Below are 19593 nucleotides of genomic sequence, written 5' to 3'. Positions count from 1 at the left end.
GACGTAGTGAGCTACGCTACGAGCACCCACCCGGCCTCCTGACTGCCAAGAAGTTAGTAGTAAGTAGTACAGCGCTAGATTTAAGATGATTGGAATACTTTAACAATACCCACAAGTTAGATATGATTACCGTATACTACAGTGAGCGGGGCCCGGTGTAGTAGAATACAGTGACTGCACTGCGGGCCCCTCCTCCCTTTCAGCCTATTCACCGGACGGTCGCAGCATTCGCCCCCCATAAGACGCACTGCTATTTTTCCCCTACTTTTGCAAAAAAAAAAGGTACTTCTCTACTGTAAGAATAAAGGCCAATGCATGCAGTGCGTCACGTTACCACAAAACGAACACGTTAAGTGACCATAAAGAAGCATGCTTTTCATATGCTTCACTATATGGCACGCAACGCACAGTTAAGGCTACTTTCACACTAGCGTTCGAGTGTCCGCTCGTGAGCTCCGTTTGAAGGGGCTCACGAGCGGCCCCGAACGCATCCGTCTGGCCCTAATGCATTCTCAGTGGAGGCGGATCCACTGAGAATGCATCCGCCTGCCAGCGTTCAGCCTCCGCTCCGCTCAGTGAGCGGACACCTGAACGCTGCTTGCAGCGTTCGGGTGTCCGCCTGGCCGTGCGGAGGCGAGCGGATCCGTCCAGACTTATAATGGAAGTCAATGGGGACGGATCCGCTTGAAGATGACACCATATGGCTCAATCTTCAAGCGGATCCGTTCCCCATTGACTTTCAATGTAAAGTCTGAACGGATCCGCTCAGGCTACTTTCAGACTTAGAAAATTTTCTAAGTAATAATGCAGACGGATCCGTTCTGAACGGATGCAAACGTCTGCATTATCGGAGCGGATCCGTCTGATGAAACATCAGACGGATCCGCTCCGAACGCTAGTGTGAAAGTAGCCTAAGGAGCGGCAATACTTATACTTTCCATTGTGTTGTGTTCCGCTGTTACAGGGAATAAGTGAAGGGAATGGATAGTCAATAGCTCAAGACTGAAGCTGTAAACCATTTGAAAAACTGCTGTCATTCAGCTAAGGCTATAAAAACTTGTAAACTCAGATTGTTAGCTGAAACTTTAAACATGACTATGGGATTCTACTAGGGAAATCAGGTTCTACAATAAATGCCCCGTCCTGGATCCCCCCACTGCCCTATCTTCAGCAGAAGATCAGCACACAAAGGAGAAGGCAGCAGCTTCCTAGCCAGTAGTTCTGTGCTAATGACATGTATGTTGCCTTTCTTTCCTTCAAGGAATGTATAAAATACATTCGCATATTAAATACAGAGGAGTCGGAGTCGGAAGTACCAAAAACCGAGGAGTCGGAGTTGGAGTCAGAGCATTTATCTACCGACTCCACAGCCCTGCACATAACTGGGCATATTAATGTGAGGGAGCAATATCTGGGCATCCCTACTGTGAGCGGGCACATATCTGGGCATTGCTAGATTTGCTACTGTGAGGGGGTGCATATCTGTCGTAACTACTATGGGAGGGAACATCTGGGCATAACTACTGTGAGGGGGCACATATCTGGGCACTGCTACTGTGAGGGGACTCATATCTGTCATAACTACTGTGAGGTGGCACATATCTGGGCATAACAGAGGTTGCACTACTCTACTGAAAGAGGGGCACAGTGTAGGCATTACTACTGAAAATAGGGCACACTGTGGGCATACCTACTGAAAGTGGGGCACAATGTGGGCATTACTACTGAAAGGGGCAAAAAGTGGGCGTAACTACTGAAAGAGAGGCAAAACATGGGCATAACTACTAAAGGGGGGCACAATGTGGGCATAACTACTGTGAGGGGGCATAGTGTGTGCATACCTACTCTGTGGGAGCACACTGTGGGGATAACTACTGTGAAGAGGCACAATGTGGGCATAAATACTGTGTGGGGGGAGTCGGAGACTAATGGGAGCAGGCGGGATTGGGTGTGTATAGATATGTATTGGGTGGAGTTGGAGGTGTGGTGCGCTATGCACGACACTGCTATTGTCCCTTCTTGTCACATCCAAAACTTGGGAGGTATATATAGGATTTGTTACAGGCCTGAGGATAGCAAACTCTTTTGGCATACAGACCTCAGCTCACAATGGCAGATTAGGCTTGTTTCACATTTGTGTTTGCTGATCTGGCAGGCTCTTCCATCCGGGAGCAGGCTGCGAATCCAGCATTGCTGGACGCTACCGGAATGCCATCCAGCCCTATAAACTACACTGCTCAAAAAAATAAAGGGAACACTTAAACAACACAATGTAACTCTAAGTCAATCACACTTCTGTGAAATCAAACTGTCCACTTAGGAAGCAACACTGAGTGACAATCAATTTCACATGCTGTTGTGCAAATGGGATAGACAACAGGTGGAAATTATAGGCAATTAGCAAGACACCCCCAATAAAGGAGTGGTTCTGCAGGTGGTGACACAGACCACTTCTCAGTTCCTATGCTTCCTGGCTGATGTTTTGGTCACTTTTGAATGCTGGCGGTGCTTTCACTCTAGTGGTAGCATGAGACGGAGTCTACAACCCACACAAGTGGCTCAGGTAGTGCAGCTTATCCAGGATGGCACATCAATGCGAGCTGTGGCAAGAAGGTTTGCTGTGTCTGTCAGCGTAGTGTCCAGAGCATGGAGGCGCTACCAGGAGACAGGCCAGTACATCAGGAGACGTGGAGGAGGCCGTAGGAGGGCAACAACCCAGCAGCAGGACCGCTACCTTCGTCTTTGTGCAAGGAGGAACAGGAGGAGCACTGCCAGAGCCCTGCAAAATGACCTCCAGCAGGCCACAAATGTGCATGTGTCTGCTCAAACGGTCAGAAACAGACTCCATGAGGGTGATATAAGGGCCCGACGTCCACAGGTGGGGGTTGTGCTTACAGCCCAACACCGTGCAGGACATTTGGCATTTGCCAGAGAACACCAAGATTGGCAAATTCGCCACTGGCGCCCTGTGCTCTTCACAGATGAAAGCAGGTTCACACTGAGCACATGTGACAGACGTGACAGAGTCTTGAGACGCCATGGAGAACGTTCGGCTGCCTGCAACATCCTCCAGCATGACCGGTTTGGCATTGGGTCAGTAATGGTGTGGGGTGGCATTTCTTTGGAGGGCCGCACAGCCCTCCATGTGCTCGCCAGAGGTAGCCTGACTGCCATTAGGTACCGAGATGAGATGCTCAGACCCCTTGTGAGACCATATGCTGGTGCGGTTGGCCCTGGGTTCCTCCTAATGCAAGACAATGCTAGACCTCATGTGGCTGGAGTGTGTCAGCAGTTCCTGCAAGACGAAGGCATTGATGCTATGGACTGGCCCGCCCGTTCCCCAGACCTGAATCCAATTGAGCACATCTGGGACATCATGTCTCGCTCTATCCACCAACGTCATGTTGCACCACAGACTGTCCAGGAGTTGGCAGATGCTTTAGTCCAGGTCTGGGAGGAGATCCCTCAGGAGACCGTCCGCCACCTCATCAGAAGCATGCACAGGCGTTGTAGGGAGGTCATACAGGCACGTGGAGGCCACACACACTACTGAGCCTCATTTTGACTTGTTTTAAGGACATTACATCAAAGTTGGATCAGCCTGTAGTGTGTTTTTCCACTTTAATTTTGAGTGTGACTCCAAATCCAGACCTCCATGGGTTGAAAAATTTGATTTCCATTTTTCAATTTTTGTGTGATTTTGTTGTCAGCACATTCAACTATGTAAAGAACAAAGTATTTCAGAAGAATATTTAATTAATTCAGATCTAGGATGTGTTATTTTTGTGTTCCCTTTATTTTTTTGAGCAGTGTATAATGGGGTCCAGCGGTGATCCGGCAAATCTGCAGAGAATCGGCCAGAAAAGTGTAGTGTTTTTTGTCTAGCCGATTCCCGGCATTCTATTCCAGAATAGTCTGTGAGACAAGTCTGAGCAGCACTACTAGAAGGTAATAATGGAACATGGTGGTCATAGTCACCCACAGAGTTCCATCATTTTTATGGGTGATAAACAATATGGCCATCATTCCAGTCATTATCTAGTTATGTCTAGTTAGAAATGACTTCTGGCAAAACTACTTGTCACAGTGGCGACTGAGCTTAGGCTACTTTCACACTAGCGGCAGGACGGATCCGAGTACTGCATGTCCGACTTTTTAGTCCGGCGGCCTCTCGCCGTGCACTGCCGTGCTGCGCCGGAGCTCCGCCCCCTCCCCGTCCCCATTATAGTCAATGGGGCCAGAGCGGCAGTCCGGCGGCACGGCGAAATAGCGGCAGGACGGATCTGACAGGGTGAACAGCCTGTCGGATCCGTCCTGCAGCTAGTGTGAAAGTACCCTAAGTCACACTGCAGAGTGGCGGCCATAATGAGCCCTCCAGTATACAGAAAAGAAGATAATATGGAGAAAAGTTTTCAAAACCACTGCAAAGTCAAACTGGTGTAGTTGCCTATAACAACCAATCAGGTCTCAGCTTCCATTTTCTCAGTATAATGAGAACTTTTCTCTGATTGGTTGCTATGGACGACAACTGTATCAGTTCGTATTTGCTCTATTACTCTTCCCTAGCTTTATAAAAAAAAAAAAAAAAAAAAAGAGCCTCAAATGATAAAATACAGGGTGGAGTCATCATCAGCCCCTCTGCATAGCCCAGTTACCCGTCCCCTGTTCATTCCCGTTGCTGGGGGTGACAACGCTCGGTGTTCGACTCTCTTCCCTGGCTCGGCACTCGCTTTGCCAGGTCTACAGAAGAGATGCTGAGCAGGTAACATGGCGGCGCCCGGGAGCGGCCCGCTCGGCCGAGGTTTGGACATCAGCCTGGCAGCTCTCAGACGGCATGACCCGTACATTCAGGGCATTGTGGACGTGGCCAGCCAGGTGGCTCTGTATACCTTCAGTCACAAGGCTAATGAGTGGGTGAGTGACGAGTGGAGGGCCGCAGCCCCGGTCTGTCCTGTCCCGCACTGCCAGGCTGTGTACAGGGGGCGGCTACACCGGCCTCCTCCATGCTGCTTCCTCTGTTGCCAGGTTACAGTCTATTGGAATCTTTATGTCCGTTCTTGTGTCATATTTGTATCCTCGTGTACTGATTTTTTGCAGCTAGGGGGCGCACCAGGAACCATGCATTCACAGACGACGTCACAACAGCCCTGTGTGACATCAGCGTCTTTGTGCAGAATAGTCCTCTGCCCAATGATCAGAAGTAGGTCTGCGTTTCCACATAAAGGTGTTTACACGCCAAAAAAGATTTAAAAAAAACCTCTTGCACACGACCGTATGTATTTAGCGGTCCGCTAAAAACATGGATGACGTCCGTGTGCATTCCGTATTTAGCCGAACGGAACAGCTGGCCCCTAATAGAACAGTCTTATCCTTGTCCGTAATGCGGACAATAATAGGACATGTTCTGTTCCTTGGCGGAACGGAAATACGGAAACAGAATGCACATGGAATACTACTGCTACTGTCTGAGTGTGAGCTACTGAAAAGGAGGACATCCCTGCGTCCATCCAGACCCTGTGCCGGACAGAGGGCAGGGAGTTCGAAAAACGGACTGTCCGGCCTAAAACCGAATGTGTGCACACCCTAGGCCTAAGGCCTCATGCACACAGCCGTGTCTGCCTTTTGTCTCACCTAACACATAAAACTTCCGTCTGCATCAATGGAAAGGGCTGGTCTCATCCATAAGAGTAGGACCTACGGGGAGAGTCTCGGATTGGGCCCACGGATATGGGAATAACTCCAGGGACTTGTATAGGTCATTATGTGATCCGTCTTGAACACGAATAGCGTCCTGAAGAGTAGTCTGTATTAACGACTAAATCTATATGATCTGAATTGCCTTTAGGGGCCTTGCACACAACCGTATGCCCTCCGAGATCTACTGTCCGTGAGCGGGCCATATGTCGTCCTGGAGCGGCATTGACCGCTGTGTGCTGCCGTTCGCACGATCAATGCCGCTCTGGAATGTATGGCCCACTCACGGACCGTATGTCTCGGAGGGCAAGGGCCCGAAGTCATGTGCCAGACTGTGTGGTAAATCCCTTCTAATCTGTCATTCATGCCTAATCCCAGTACCATAAATCGTACCTGTCACCTCTCCTGACATGACTATTTTGGTAGCTACTTGCAATACCCATGTAATAATGATTCTGGAGATTGTATTCTTCTGAATGCATTGCTAGCAGACTGCTATAAAGGTCCAGATGGGTGTCACCAGTTGGGGGTTGTGTCCCTGCACAGTCGGACACTGGCAGCACTGATTGGATAGTGTCGGACTTTGCAGGGACACCACCCCCAACTGGTAACACCCATCTGGACCATTGCAAACTGATGAAAATGTATTCATAATGTCTAGGAGGAATAATAAAGCAATGGCACAACATAGTCATACGAATCGATGCTCCACAATTGTTGTTCTAATGATTTATAATGCTGTGTAACCCTTTAGAGTGCTGAAATCTATTGAATTAGGCCTCATTCACACATCAGTGTTTTGGGTTTTGGTCGGTGATTTCCATCAGTGATTGTGAGCCAAAACCAGGATTGGAGACTGCACAGACATAAGGTATAAGGGAAAAGTCTGCCCCTGTTCTGTGTTTAGAGACGCACCTGGTTTTGGCTCAATATGGCCTCATGCACACGACTGTTGTGTGTTTTGCGGTCCGCAAATTGCAGATCCGCAAAACACGGCATCCGTGTGCGTTCTGCAATTTGCGGAACCGCACGGACAGCCATTGATATAACTGCCTATTCTTGTCTGCTAAACGGACAAGAAAAGGACAGGTTATATTTTTTTTGTGGACCACCCAACGGAGCAACGGATGCGGACAGTACACGGAGTGCTGTCTGCATTTTTTGCGGCCCCATTGAAGTGCCAAAACTGCAGCTCAGATGCGGACGAAAACAACGGCCGTGTGCATGAGGCCTATCACTGATGGAAATCACTGACCAAACACTGACGTGTCAGTAAGGCCTCATTCACACGACCGCTGTGTGCATCCGCGGCCGTTGTTCCGTTTTCCGTTTTTTTTTTTGCTGACCCATTGAATTTCAATGGGTCCGTGTAAAAATCGGAAAATGCACCGATTGGCTTCCGCGTCCGTGATCCGTTCTTCCAGTCCGTGAAAAAAATATGACCTGTCCTATTTTTTTTTTTTCACGGACAACGGTTCACGGACCTATTCAAATCAATGGGTCCGTGAAAAATCACGGATGCACACAAGATAGTCATCCGCGTCCGTGATCCGTGTCCGTTTTTCCTATCATTTTCAATGCAAACTTGACTGTTTTTTTTTTCACTTTTCATGTCCGTGGATCCATCAAAAATCAAGGAAGACCCACGGATGAAAAAACGGACACGGATCACGGAGCAACGGAAACCGTTTTTGCGGACCGCAAAAAAACGTCCGTGTGCATGAGGCCTAAGGCATTAGTGCTCAAGTACAGGGCTGTGTTTTTTGCAGTCCGCAAATTGCGGATCCCGGCCGAGTGCAAACCACCATTTGGTTTTTAACTTCTGTGAAAAAAATGCTTGAAATGGACAAGGATAGGACATTTTTACAGAAGTTTAAAAAAAAAAATATGGCGGCTTGCACTTGGCCGGGATCTGTGTTTTGCAGACCGCACCACTGAAAACTTCTGGCCCCTTGCTGATGTCTTTGGCTGTCTGTTTGTCGATTGGCAGATAAATGGTGCATGGGTTAAGGCAGAAGTCGTCCTCTGACCCTTGTATGGGTACTTCTTATATTTGGATGGCTTGTTGCCACAAAGTCGGAAGCTGTAGAGGGCATGGAGCCTGGCATCAGCGTAGCAGTGAGTGTAATGGGCAGCATTCATGCCTGTGTGTGAGTGCCGTGGCTAATGTCAGTCAGACCAAGTCAGTGCAGAATACGTGGGGTAGAAGTGCCTGAAAAGTCAACAAAAAAATAGGTAAAAAAAAAAATAAATGTCTGGTTGATATTGTTAGACAAACAGTCCCTTCCTGGAGAGATAAAATGAAAGGACTTGTTTGCCAAGAATTGGCAGAATTTTTTCTTCTGCGTGTAATTGATCCCCTTCCAGGACCAGAGCAAAAAGGGGTATCTACTTCTTCTGGAATTGAAAGTTCATGTTTCTGGATTGGATTTATTTTCGTCAGAAGACACTAATGACATATTGAAAGCCGTCTATGAGAGATGAAAGATGTTAAAGTTCAAAGATCAGTTGGTGACGAAATGCTCCGTGGACTGGAAGAAAGGAAAGGGCGTGTTCTTTCCGGTGCCTAAAAGTTTACATTCCTTAATTAAGCTGGAATGGAGAAATCCGGATAGGAACGTTCTTGTACCCAGAGCTATGTGCGATGTAGATTACTCTTTGATGAACAGGATGAGAAAAATCTTACTGACTGTCCAAAAGTGGATGTATCGTTGTCCAAATAGAACTCCTTGCCCTTTGTGGACACGGGGTCCTTACAGGCTCCCTATGGACAAGGTTGATTCCTGTCTTGAAAAACATGGGAAGCTGCCTCAACCTATTTTAAGCCCAAACTGGCAGCCACGTCTGTTGCTTCATCACATAAAATATGGTTGGCAGGATTGGAGAATTTATTGAGAAACTCTTCTCCATATGAAAACTTGATTGCTTCGTTTCCATTACGGTTGATTGATTTAGTTTTAAATCTGATGCTACAGCGGATTCAGTTGGCTCACGGCAAGAACTACTGCTCTCAGCAACACAACTAGAAGGGCGTTATGGCTCAGATCATGGTCGGGAGATGATGTGAGTTCAAAAGGTAAGCCATGTAACCTTCCTTTCCATGGTGAACAGTTTTTTGGCAAGGATCTAGAAAAAAAATCCTTGAGAAGGCCTCCGATTCCAAAAGGAGTTTTCCTGAAGACAGAAAAGGAAATATCCCTTTTTATAGGTGTAAAAAAAACAGGATTCACAATAAAGAAGGGAAGACAGACAAGTGGAAATATTACAAGCAAGGAAAGAACAGCGGATTTCTGTGTAATCCCAACAGTTCTGAATCCACAAAGAAATGATGTCAGAAGTCCTGTGGAGGGAGCAGGGAGACCGAGGTGGTTTGTGGACCCCGGGAGGAAGGTTTCCTCGTATTTTTGGGTTATAAACATCTTGTCTCGGCCTCCTTGTAAACCCTCCCACAAACTTCATTATTACCCCAGCTTAGGCTACTTTCACACTCGCGTTTGGTACGGATCCGTTTAGATAATACAACCGTCTGCATCCGTTCAGAACTGATCCGTTTGTATTATCTGTAACATAGCCAAGACGGATCCGTCCCTATTGACTTACATTGGGTGTCAGGACTTGCAGCGTTTTGGTGTCCGCCTCCAAAGCGGAATGGAGACGGAACGGAGGCAAGCTGAGGCATTCTGAGCGGATCCTTTTCCTGAACGGATCTCGCAAACGGAAAGCCAAAACGCCAGTGTGAAAGTAGCCTAAGAGTTAAGAAACATTGCGGAAAGTTTTGGAGGGCGGGGAAATGATTTGATACACGTGGTTGTGTTAATTCCGGTGTCCCAAGATCAAATAGGGGTGGGGTACTACTCCACAGTGTATTTTGTCCCCAGGCCAAATGGGAAATTTGATTCAATAATAAATTTGAAAAAAATTCATCAAGATCATAAAATTCGAAATGGAGTCAATAAAATTTACAATAAATCTTTAGCAAGAAGGGACCTTTATGGCCTCTAGAATTCATTCTTCACATCATAAATATCAGAGAAAAGCAGCCTTCATAGCAGGGAATCTAAAACCATTCAGTCTCAAGCACTTCCTTTTGGGATCACGTCGTCTCCTGGGCTGTTCACAGAAATCATGCTGGACATGGCAGCTTGGTTGAGGAAATGAAACATTCTCATTATTCCATATTTATTTATTTTATGCACTTATATAGCACTACTATGTTCTGCAGCACTTTACAGACATTAGCACCAAGCTGTCCCCAATGGGGCTCACAGTCTAAGGTCCCTATCAGTTTGTGTTTGGAGTGTGGGAGGAAACCGGAGTACCCAGAGGAAACCCACCCAAACACAGGGAGAACATACAAACTCCATGCAGATGTTGTCCTTGGTCGGATACGAACCCAGTGCTACAAGGCACCAGTGCTAACTACTGAGCCACCGTGCTGCCCACATCTGGACGATATGTTGCTGATAGCAAAAACAAAGGAGGAAATTGAATGTCGCCTTTCCCAAAAGTTCCAGCAGTTGATAAATTGGGGAAAATCGCAAATTCTAATACACTTTGCATGTCAGATGTCTTTCCTTCCACCTAAGAAAATCCATTACCAAGTTAAGGAACTGTGGAAGAAGAGTTCCTGTCCGGTACAAGTGATGGTCTGGTGGTATTCACAGCATGGATTCCTGCAGTACGGTGGGCACAATTCCATTCTCATCCTCTACAAAGATGCATTCTCCATTAGTTGAACTAAAGACGAAACTCCCTGGAGGAGGTTATAGTGATCCCAGACCAGGTAAAAAGATCTCGAAGTTGGTGGGGTCAAGAAGAAACTTAGAATCACGTTTGACTTGGGTAAATCGAGACCATCAGATTTAAACTACAGATCCCAAGTCTCTGGGGATGGAGTGCACACCTTCACCAGCTGTCTTCCCAGGGACTCTGGAACCAAATAAAGTTGGATGTCATCAAATTACAGAGAGCTGAGGGCTGTTTTTTACCCCAAACATAGTTAATCAGAATGTTCTGATCCACTCTGACAACATAACTGTGGTCACAGTCTAAATCGTCAAGGAGGGACGAGGAACAAAATACTTCAATCCCTGGCAGATGAGATTTTTTTAATTGGTGGAACCAAATCTAATGTTTCTATCTACAATTTACTTAAAGAGGACCTTTCACCGATTCTTACCCTATGAACTAACTATACAGATATGTAGAGTGGCGCCCGGGGATCTCACTGCACTTACTATTATCCCCGGGCGCCGCTCCGTTCTCCTGCTATGCCCTCCGGTATCTCCGCTCACTAAGTTATAGTAGGCGGAGATACAAGTCCCTAAGTTATGGTAGGCGGAGTCTGCCCTAGCGCTGGCCAATCGCAGCGCAGAGCTCACAGCCTGGGAGGTTATTTTCTCCCAGGCTGTGAGCTCTGCAATGCGATTGGCCAGCGCTAGGGCAGACTCCGCCTACCATAACTTAGGGAACGGAGATACCGGAGGGCATAGCAGGAGAACGGAGCGGCGCCCGGGGATAATAGTAAGTGCAGAGAGATCCCCGGGCGCCGCTCCACATGTATGTATACTTAGTTCATAGTGTAATAATCGGTGAAAGGTCCTCTTTAAAGAGTTCAGACTGCCAAAGTAGAGTCAAGAGGTTGGATCCAAGAGAATGAAGGAGTTTCAAGGAGGAGACATTCAAACAAACTAATGCAAATTTGTGTTGTCCGCCATTAACCCCAATGAGACTTTCTAGAATAGATCATTTGTCTTCCACGCAGTGTCATCGATGCTCTTGTCCCTGATCAGACTTTTGGCATATGGTGTGAGAATGTCCTTATGGGAAGAGGTGATCTCTGTGGATTCATTCCACTTACTCCACAGGTTTGTTTATTTGGCCTTCTTCAGGACAACCTCTGGTCATATTATGTCTGTGTCTTTCCAAGAGAGATTTTGTAGATGGACCCTCACTAGATTGAAAAGTCTTGTTAACTCCATTATACCTTATGAACAACTTGTCTTTAAACATAGAAAAAGCACCACCAAATTCCACAAAGTTTGGGGAGCTTGGTTTTCCTCACCTGTCACTTCATTTTCATCACAGACCATACATTTTAACAGATTGACACTACCCAATTATCTCTCAATTACTGCATTCAGAATGTTAATGCATCCTTTAACATTGCGTGTGTTCCTTTCTTTAGATGTGTTGGAAATACCTACCAGTGATGGTCAGTTCGCAGTGTTCGCCAGCGAACACATGCGGGCTGCCATCTTTAGTAAGGTAGACTCACCCGTCCGGCGATGCACAGGTAAGCCCTTACCTGTGCCGGTCTGAAATCAAATGCAGTCACTGGGAGCAGGCAGTTATGAGAACAGCCCGATGAAGGCCCTCGGCGGCTGTTCTCGGAACTGCCTGCTCCCAGTGACTGCATTTGATTTCAGACCGGCACAGGGTAAGGGCTTACCTGTGCATCGCCAGACGGGTGAGTCTGCCTTACTAAAGATGGCAGCCCGCCATGTGTTCGCTGGTGAATACTGCGAACTGATCACTGATACCTACTATAATACACCTCAAGTCTAATATTATGGTACTGTCGTAAGTAAGATGATGTCACCAGTATTCGTCTGTCTGTACCACTTCGTTCAGAAATGGGGCCTTCCACAAGTGGACTTATTCACGTCAAAGCAATGCAAAACTTCCCAAACGCTTATCTCAAGATCCACGGGACAAGCTCAGTGCAGGGATAGATGCACTGACTGCCATGGAAATTTCACCTGGGCTATGCCTTTCCCCCATTCCCGAGTCCAAGAGTTCTACGGAAAATGTGGGAAGAAAAGGTGAAGGTTATTTTAATAGCTCCAAAGTGACACAAAAAAATCCTGGTATCCTCTTCTGGCCTCAGTGGCAATAAGAAAGCCCATAGACTATACTTGGGATAAAGGAATTGTTTTGTCAGGGTCTGTTTTTTTTTAACCTCTAGTGGAAAGATTACATCTGGCAGCTTGGATCCTGAAAGGATCATACTTAAAACAAAGGGTTTATCAGATAAAGTGATTGACACCATGGTGGCCGGTAGAAAGGTGGTGACATGTAGAATTTATCGTAAGGTCTGGAAGAAGTAGCTTTCCTGGTGTAATACTTCGGACTTAGGCCTCATGCACACGACTGTATGTATTACGGATGACGTCCGTGTGCATTCTATATTTTGCGGAACGGAACAGCTGGCCCTTAATAGAACAGTCCTATTCTTGTCCGTAATGCGGACAATAATAGGACGTGTTCTATTTTTTTGCAGAACGGACATACGGAAATGAAATGCACATGGAGTAACTTCCGTTTTTTTTTTTTTTTTTTTGCGTACCCATGGAAATGAATGGTTCCGTATACGGTCCGCAAAAAACCCCTGGAACGGACACGGAAAGAAAATAAGTTTGTGTGCATGAGGCCTTAGCAGGGGATAAGTTGCATATCCCTTCTGATTTGGATTTTCTACAGGTTTCACCAAAGGTCTTAAACCTACTACACTGAGAGTTCAGGTATCTGCTGAGTGTTTTCTGTGATGAAAATGTAGCGAGCCATCCATTGATATTAATATTCTTGAAGTGAACGGATAGACTAAGACCTAGGAATAGAACATATGTTCCTCCATGGAATCTGATTTTATTTGAACCATTAGAAGAAATCAGGTTGACATTCTTAACCCTTAAGGCCCCTTTCACACGTGCGAGAATTCTGCACGGGTGCAATGCGTGAGGTGAACGCATTGCACCTGCACTGAATCCGGACCCATTCACTTCAATGGGGCTGTTCAGATGAGCGTTGATTTTCACGCATGGTTGCTAGGAGATGATGTAAGTAAATTGATAAAAGTCAATTTACTGTATTATTTTCCCTTATAACATGGTTATAAGGGAAAATAATAGCATTCTTAATACAGAATTCTTACTAAAATGTGGCTTGAGGGGTTAAAAATGAAATAAAAATTAACTTGCCTCATCCTCTTGTTCGCGCAGCCTTCATGTCGTCTTTCTTCTTATTTCAGGACCTGCAAAAGGACCTTTGATGACGTAATCGCGCTCACCACGTGGTGAGCGCTGTGACGTCAGCACAGGTCCTGCTGAATGAAGATAGAAGATTTCAGGTCTGGGTACCACAGTCAGTTTTTTTTATCATGCGCGTGCAAAACGCATTGCACCCGCACAATAAAAACTGAACACCGGAACGCAATCGCAGTCAAAACTGACTGTAATTGCGTACCTACTCGCATTTTCCCTGATCGCAGACACAACGCATCCAGACCTAATCCGGACACGCTCGTTTGCAAGGGGCCTTAGGCTATGTACACCTTTGGGGTCATTTTTTATTATTGCATTTTACTCATTTGGGGCTTAAAATCATTTTTTCAATTGGTGTTTATTAAAAAATATTCAGCAGCTTTGTCATACAGAGTTAACTTCTGCCTAGTTGTTCAGAATCATACTTTCACTTTGTGTCGGTCATCTAATAACCTTTATCTCTAAATTACTATTAGCTCAAAAACACTTATTTAAACCACATTCTTATGAGTAAGATAAGAATTAAGCTATAATGAGTGTTTATAAGGTCAGAGATAAGGAGCCTTCAGCTGAGCTGCCTGACGAAACACAGTAAAAACACAGAGCATGCTACTAGAGAATCTCTAGGCTGTCCAGAGAAAGGGGCTCAACATTTTCAATAAAGACCAGTTGAAAAAAAAACATTGGGAAATAACTGCCAGAAAAACTGAAAGCTCACTCAACTGAAGCTATATCAGCCCCGTGGGCGGTGAGGGCTCTGGGGGCACATTTATTAAGAACCACGTTTTAGATGCCAGTCTTACTAAGCCATATACCTGGTGGTAGATGTGCCGGGCTCTACATAACTTCGGTGGATCCTCCGCTACTTCTAAGGCCTCTTTCACACTCCCGTGTGCTGGCCGGGCCCGTGCCGCGGACCGCAAATTGCGGTCTGCAATGCGCGGGCACCAACAGTGGGGCAGCCGCATGCAGATCACGGACCCATTCACTTGAATGGGGTCCGCGATCCGTCCGTTCTGCAAAAAGATAGAATAAGTTCTTATTTTTTGCGCAACGGAACACCACGGAAGCCCTTTCGTGGGGTTCCGTTCCTTGCTTCCGTTCCATTCTGCACCGCATCTCTGGATTTATGGACCCATTCAAGTGAATGGCTCCGCATCCGTGATGCGGAATGCACACGGCTGGTGACCCGTGTATTGCGGAACCGCCGTATGCGGCCCGCAATTCGGCCACGGAACGAATATGTTCGTTGGAAAGAGGCCTAAATGTAAGACAGCTTCCTTGCTGTCTTACATTTGGACCATGTTCTACGCCGAAGGGTGCTGGCACACGGTGCAGTTCTGATATGCAGTTAGGATGCAGTTTTTTATTGTAGCTAGCTGAAATTAATGAAATCATTCCCACTATGCAGAACACCAGGGGTTAATGAGGCTGCTAAACTGACTAAATTGAAAACTGCATCCTAAATACATGTCACAACTTCACTGTGTGCCAGCACCCTAAAAGTGTCCCCCTCCACACCCACGGCACACCCACTTTTTCGGCGTGAGCGGAGAGAAGTTGTAGATTGCAGCACTAAGGACCTTGGTGCCGCAATCTTCGCCAGAAATATGCCTAATATCGTATTTCTGTTTGATAAATGACCCCTTTGGTCTCTATTGAGCAAATTTGGAAGAGTGCAACTTGGGCTGGCCCCCAAACATTTCAGGATGGATATTGCTTTAAAATAGGATTTAGCCTTTGGAAGAAAAGTCTTACAGGTGATGGTCCCACCCTGGACTGTGATTAATCTGGTAGATGCCATGGTCAGATGTCGTCTTGGAAGGTGAAGAGGAAAAATCTAATACATTTTCACCAAACCTCCATGACAGCACCGCCTGACTCCCTTACCAAAAAAAAGGGATGACCGGTAACACTAAATTAGTTTTCTTGCATGTCTTGCAACCTCTCCAGGGGTTTAAGTGACCCAGATTTGCAGCATCGTAGATTCCTATGATGTTGGGAGTTCAGGTCAGTTGAAATTGCAGCCGACTGACACACGCAAGAAATATGGATGTGTGATGAGGCCGTCACATGGATGTGTGAAGGAATCTTAGAGTGCATGCTTTCCATTATCGTCGATCTTTTTTTCTACAAGGTACATATCCCTCCTGAAGTGCTCTGCACTGCTGTGGACTCCTACCAAGTGTCTCAATTGTTCACATTCTAGAATTGGTTAAGTCACACGTTGTCCTTCCTTCACGCACAGACGTGAACAGGTCATTGCTCTCCAAGATCGGCATAATACTCTTCTGAAATACTCTGTCCTGCAGAGCATTGTGCTTTTTCCACTATGTAACTCTGTGCAAATAATAAAAGCTAGCAGATCCTTAGTTTGCCTCGCCATTCCAGAAGAAACGATTCATTCCTATGAGATGTGTATGGGGCAGGGTGAGGCATCTTGGACCTTGCCCGGGCCTTGATTCCCCTTTAGTATCCTGCTTGATGAGTTGGTAGATGACTTTGCTAGGTGGTATTAGAGATGAGCGAATTTCTGCTTATGAAATTCGTTCACATTTCGTTTAGTGATAAAAGGTGATTTGCGTTATGGATTCCGTTACCATTGACCATAACGCAATTCTATGACGGAATGCCTTTAGAGGACTCTCCTGCATAACGGAAATGGTACTGCAGCCCATAGACTTCTATTATGACGGAATGAATAACGGAATGCCTCTAAAGGCATTGCGTTATGCATTCCATCATAGAATTGCGTTATGGTCCGTGGTAACGGAATCCATAACGCAATTCACCTTTTACCACCAAACGAAGTGTGAACGAATTTCATAAGCGGAAATTTGCTGATCTCTAACTAACTATTATTATGCAGCCGCAAGATTTAACACTGTAAATGATGGTGGACCAGAGCTGCAGAATAGTGAACTTCCAGCCTTGAGACAGCAGCGCCTCCTGCTGTTCATTCCTATAATAGACCAGTGGTGTTATGAGAGGAGTGTCTAATATATGATGTAAATGTTTCTGCAGGTTCCCAGCGCTGGAGATATGTGACGTTGACGTAGTGATTATAGGGGGCAGGGAGGTTTCTACACCTCACATCACTCCTCTCACTGAAGAACACTGCAGTCAGCCTCTCCCCAGCCTGATATGGCTGATAACAGGGACAGTAGACAGTATCCAGCTGTCCTACAGCTTCACCCCCAGCCTATAATGACTGGTAGCCGGGAGCAGGAGATTGTATACACTGGTCCTATAGCCTCTTCCCGTGTGGCGTAAGAAATTCCCTTTTAAAGGGAACCTGTCATGAGGGTTTAGGGTACAACTACACTGCGACATGTCATGCGATATTTTTTGTAATGGTGTCGCACTGCGACATGCTGTGCGTGCGATGTGACGGTCACACAAAAATCCAACTTGTCGCAGTGCGACACCTTTGACTATCATTGCAAAAAATGTTGCGCAACATTGCCCCCATACCTCCAGCAACGCGTTATCTACTGTAGGATGGTGACGGGACAATGGTAGCAAAAAGGCAACATAAATAGTGTGCGCCGTATTAAAATGACCTGAAAGGAGTCATAGATGTGGAGCCGCTCTTCAGAAGAGAAAAGCTGGCTGTTCCCTCTTAAAGCCTCATTCACACGTCAATGTTTTGGTCAGTGATTTCCATCAGTGATTGTGAGCCAAAACCAGGATTGGAGCCTCCACAGACATAAGGTATAAGTGGAAAGATCTGTACCTGTTCTGTGTTTAGAGCCGCACCTGGTTTTGGCTCAAAATCACTGATGAAAATCACTGACCGAACACTGAATGTGTAAATGAGCCATAAAGGTGTTATCTGGGAATCTGATATTGATGGCCTATCCTCCATCAATATCAAATTCCTGGACAAGCCCTTTAAATGACGTCGCACAGCATGGGTATGTCATCAAAAGCCACTTCCAACAGCATACGGAGCATGCTCGGTAAAGCAAGGTGTACCGGCCTGCACTTCATCTGTGTGTGATTGTGAACCAGTCTTTTGTCCTGGATGACAGGTTCTCTTTAATGACTGTACTGTTTTTTTGTTTTGCAGGAGAAGACTGATGTGGAAGGGACACTGTTTGTGTACACGAGGTGAGCACCATAGCATCAGCAGAGCATTCACGGTTTGTCCAATTTATTTTTATTGATGACCTATCCTCAGGATCGGTCATCAGTGTCAGATCAACGGGGTTCCAACACCCTGCACCTCCATCGATCAGCTGGTTGAAGAGAAGGCGCGCACCGCGCCAGCGCAGCCTTTCCTTCATTGTTTACCTGCTCGCTGTCGCAGCCACAACGGTGAGCAGGTGTAATCACAAGAAGCCATCCCATTCACTACTATGGAACGGCTCGTTCTTATACACTTAGCATGCCCTGGATTTTAGTTGCAAAAGTCAGCACTGAAGACCGGCAGCAATGCCGCAGTGTGTGACTTCACCCTAAAGGTCTCTCTGTATAGTGGGGGTGTAAAGAAAGAAAAAAGCTTAGTTGCCCATAGCAACCAATCGGATTCAACCTTTCATTTTCCAAGGGAGCTCTAAAAAAAATGAAAGGTGGAAACTGGTTGCTATGGGCAACTAAGCCAGTTTTCCTCAATACCAGCTATAAAAATCTACCCCAGTATATTGTCAGCCAATCCCGCCATTGTCTGTGGGAACAACTGACCGTCTCTTCCGATAATCTCTTCTCCGGTTGATGTCAGGGGAGAGAAGGATCAGACAAATTGAATTTTTCTTTGAAAAAAAAATACAGAACATCCTGCACAATATGATAATGAATATGCGGATGTGCACGGCTACATTTAAAAAGTCACAGAAAATAATTCACTAACACAATAGATGCAAACCTAATATATCGACTAAGCCCTCACTCTGAGATTATAAAATCTAAGACTCTCAGCCAATATATTTTAGTCAAAACACATCTGTGCCCGCCTGCCCGCGCCAAGGTGGTCCCAGGCAGGCAGGTCCTACTTGAAACCCACCTAAGCCGTATGGGCATCTACATTCAGGAGAGCAGACCCTGCACATATAGTATCGTGCAGGATGTTCTGTATTTTTTTCAGTTATTTTTTGATTAGTCTTGAAGGAATGGCACCTTCAGGTATGAATGCGCTTCTATCTTGGGAGTAGCATTTTTGTGCACTTTTGCCTCGCCTATCCCACAGGCCACCTTGATTAGGTGGGTACATATAGGTGTGCGTGCTTCTCCTCTCATCGGTTGCTTGACTAGGAGCAGCACACTATATGTGCAGGGTCTGCTCTCCTGAATGTAGATGTCCAATGGCATAGGTAGCCTTAGAGTAGGACCTGCCTGACTGAGACCACCTTGGCGCGGGTAGGTGGGCACAGATGTGTTTTGATCAAAATATATTGGCTGAGAGTCTCAGATTTTATTATCAGAGTGAGGGCTTAGTCCATATATTACGTTTGCATCTATTAAGTGCATTATTTTCCGTGACTTTATAAATTTAATTTTTCTGCCTGATTTCTTTGTTCTACTGGGAGATAAGTCACTGCCAAAGATGTCTGGCAGCAGCTTATTCCTCTCCTCTCTCCCCATTGATTCCACATACACGCTCAACTGAGCGTCTGTGGGTATGCAGGAGTCAGAAGGAAGAGTTTGATTGTTCGACCAACAAGGTGTTGAAGGTATATGGGCACCTTTGAGCTACCAGCGTGCTTTGCAGGTTACGTGCTGTTTTTCCACACAGATTTTCATGCATAAAAAAAGCAGCGTAAAACAGTACCAGCTAGGTGAATGACATATGACAAGTAACACATGTGGATTTCAGTGCAGAAACGCTGAGGAATCTGCATGAAAATCTGTAATGTGT

General features: G+C 46.1%; 2 protein-coding genes across 7 annotated transcripts in view; one reads left to right on the top strand and one right to left on the bottom strand.

Annotated features, from left to right (window-relative positions):
• CACNA1C (calcium voltage-gated channel subunit alpha1 C) overlaps positions 1-19593 on the bottom strand; it is a 583432-nt gene that overhangs the window by 553699 nt on the left and 10140 nt on the right. The window lies entirely within an intron of this gene.
• The window catches only part of DCP1B (decapping mRNA 1B), a 39205-nt gene continuing 24283 nt past the window's right edge, over positions 4672-19593 (top strand). Inside the window, exons 1-3 of one of the 2 annotated variants that reach the window (XM_040436705.1) lie at positions 4778-4914; positions 8062-8770; positions 17809-17849. Coding sequence is in view for 1 of the 2 variants with exons in the window: in XM_040436696.1 (XP_040292630.1) it covers positions 4768-4914; positions 17809-17849 (188 nt within the window). In the remaining variant the exon portion in view is untranslated. Of the gene's footprint in view, positions 4915-8061; positions 8771-17808; positions 17850-19593 lie in introns of both variants that reach the window. The other variant, XM_040436696.1, reaches the window with a different exon arrangement.

Source organism: Bufo bufo, chromosome 1, assembly GCF_905171765.1.
Source record: "Bufo bufo chromosome 1, aBufBuf1.1, whole genome shotgun sequence".
Lineage (NCBI taxonomy): Eukaryota > Metazoa > Chordata > Amphibia > Anura > Bufonidae > Bufo > Bufo bufo.
Note: the sequence above shows the minus strand (reverse complement) of the source record. Positions and strands in the feature narration are given on the sequence as shown.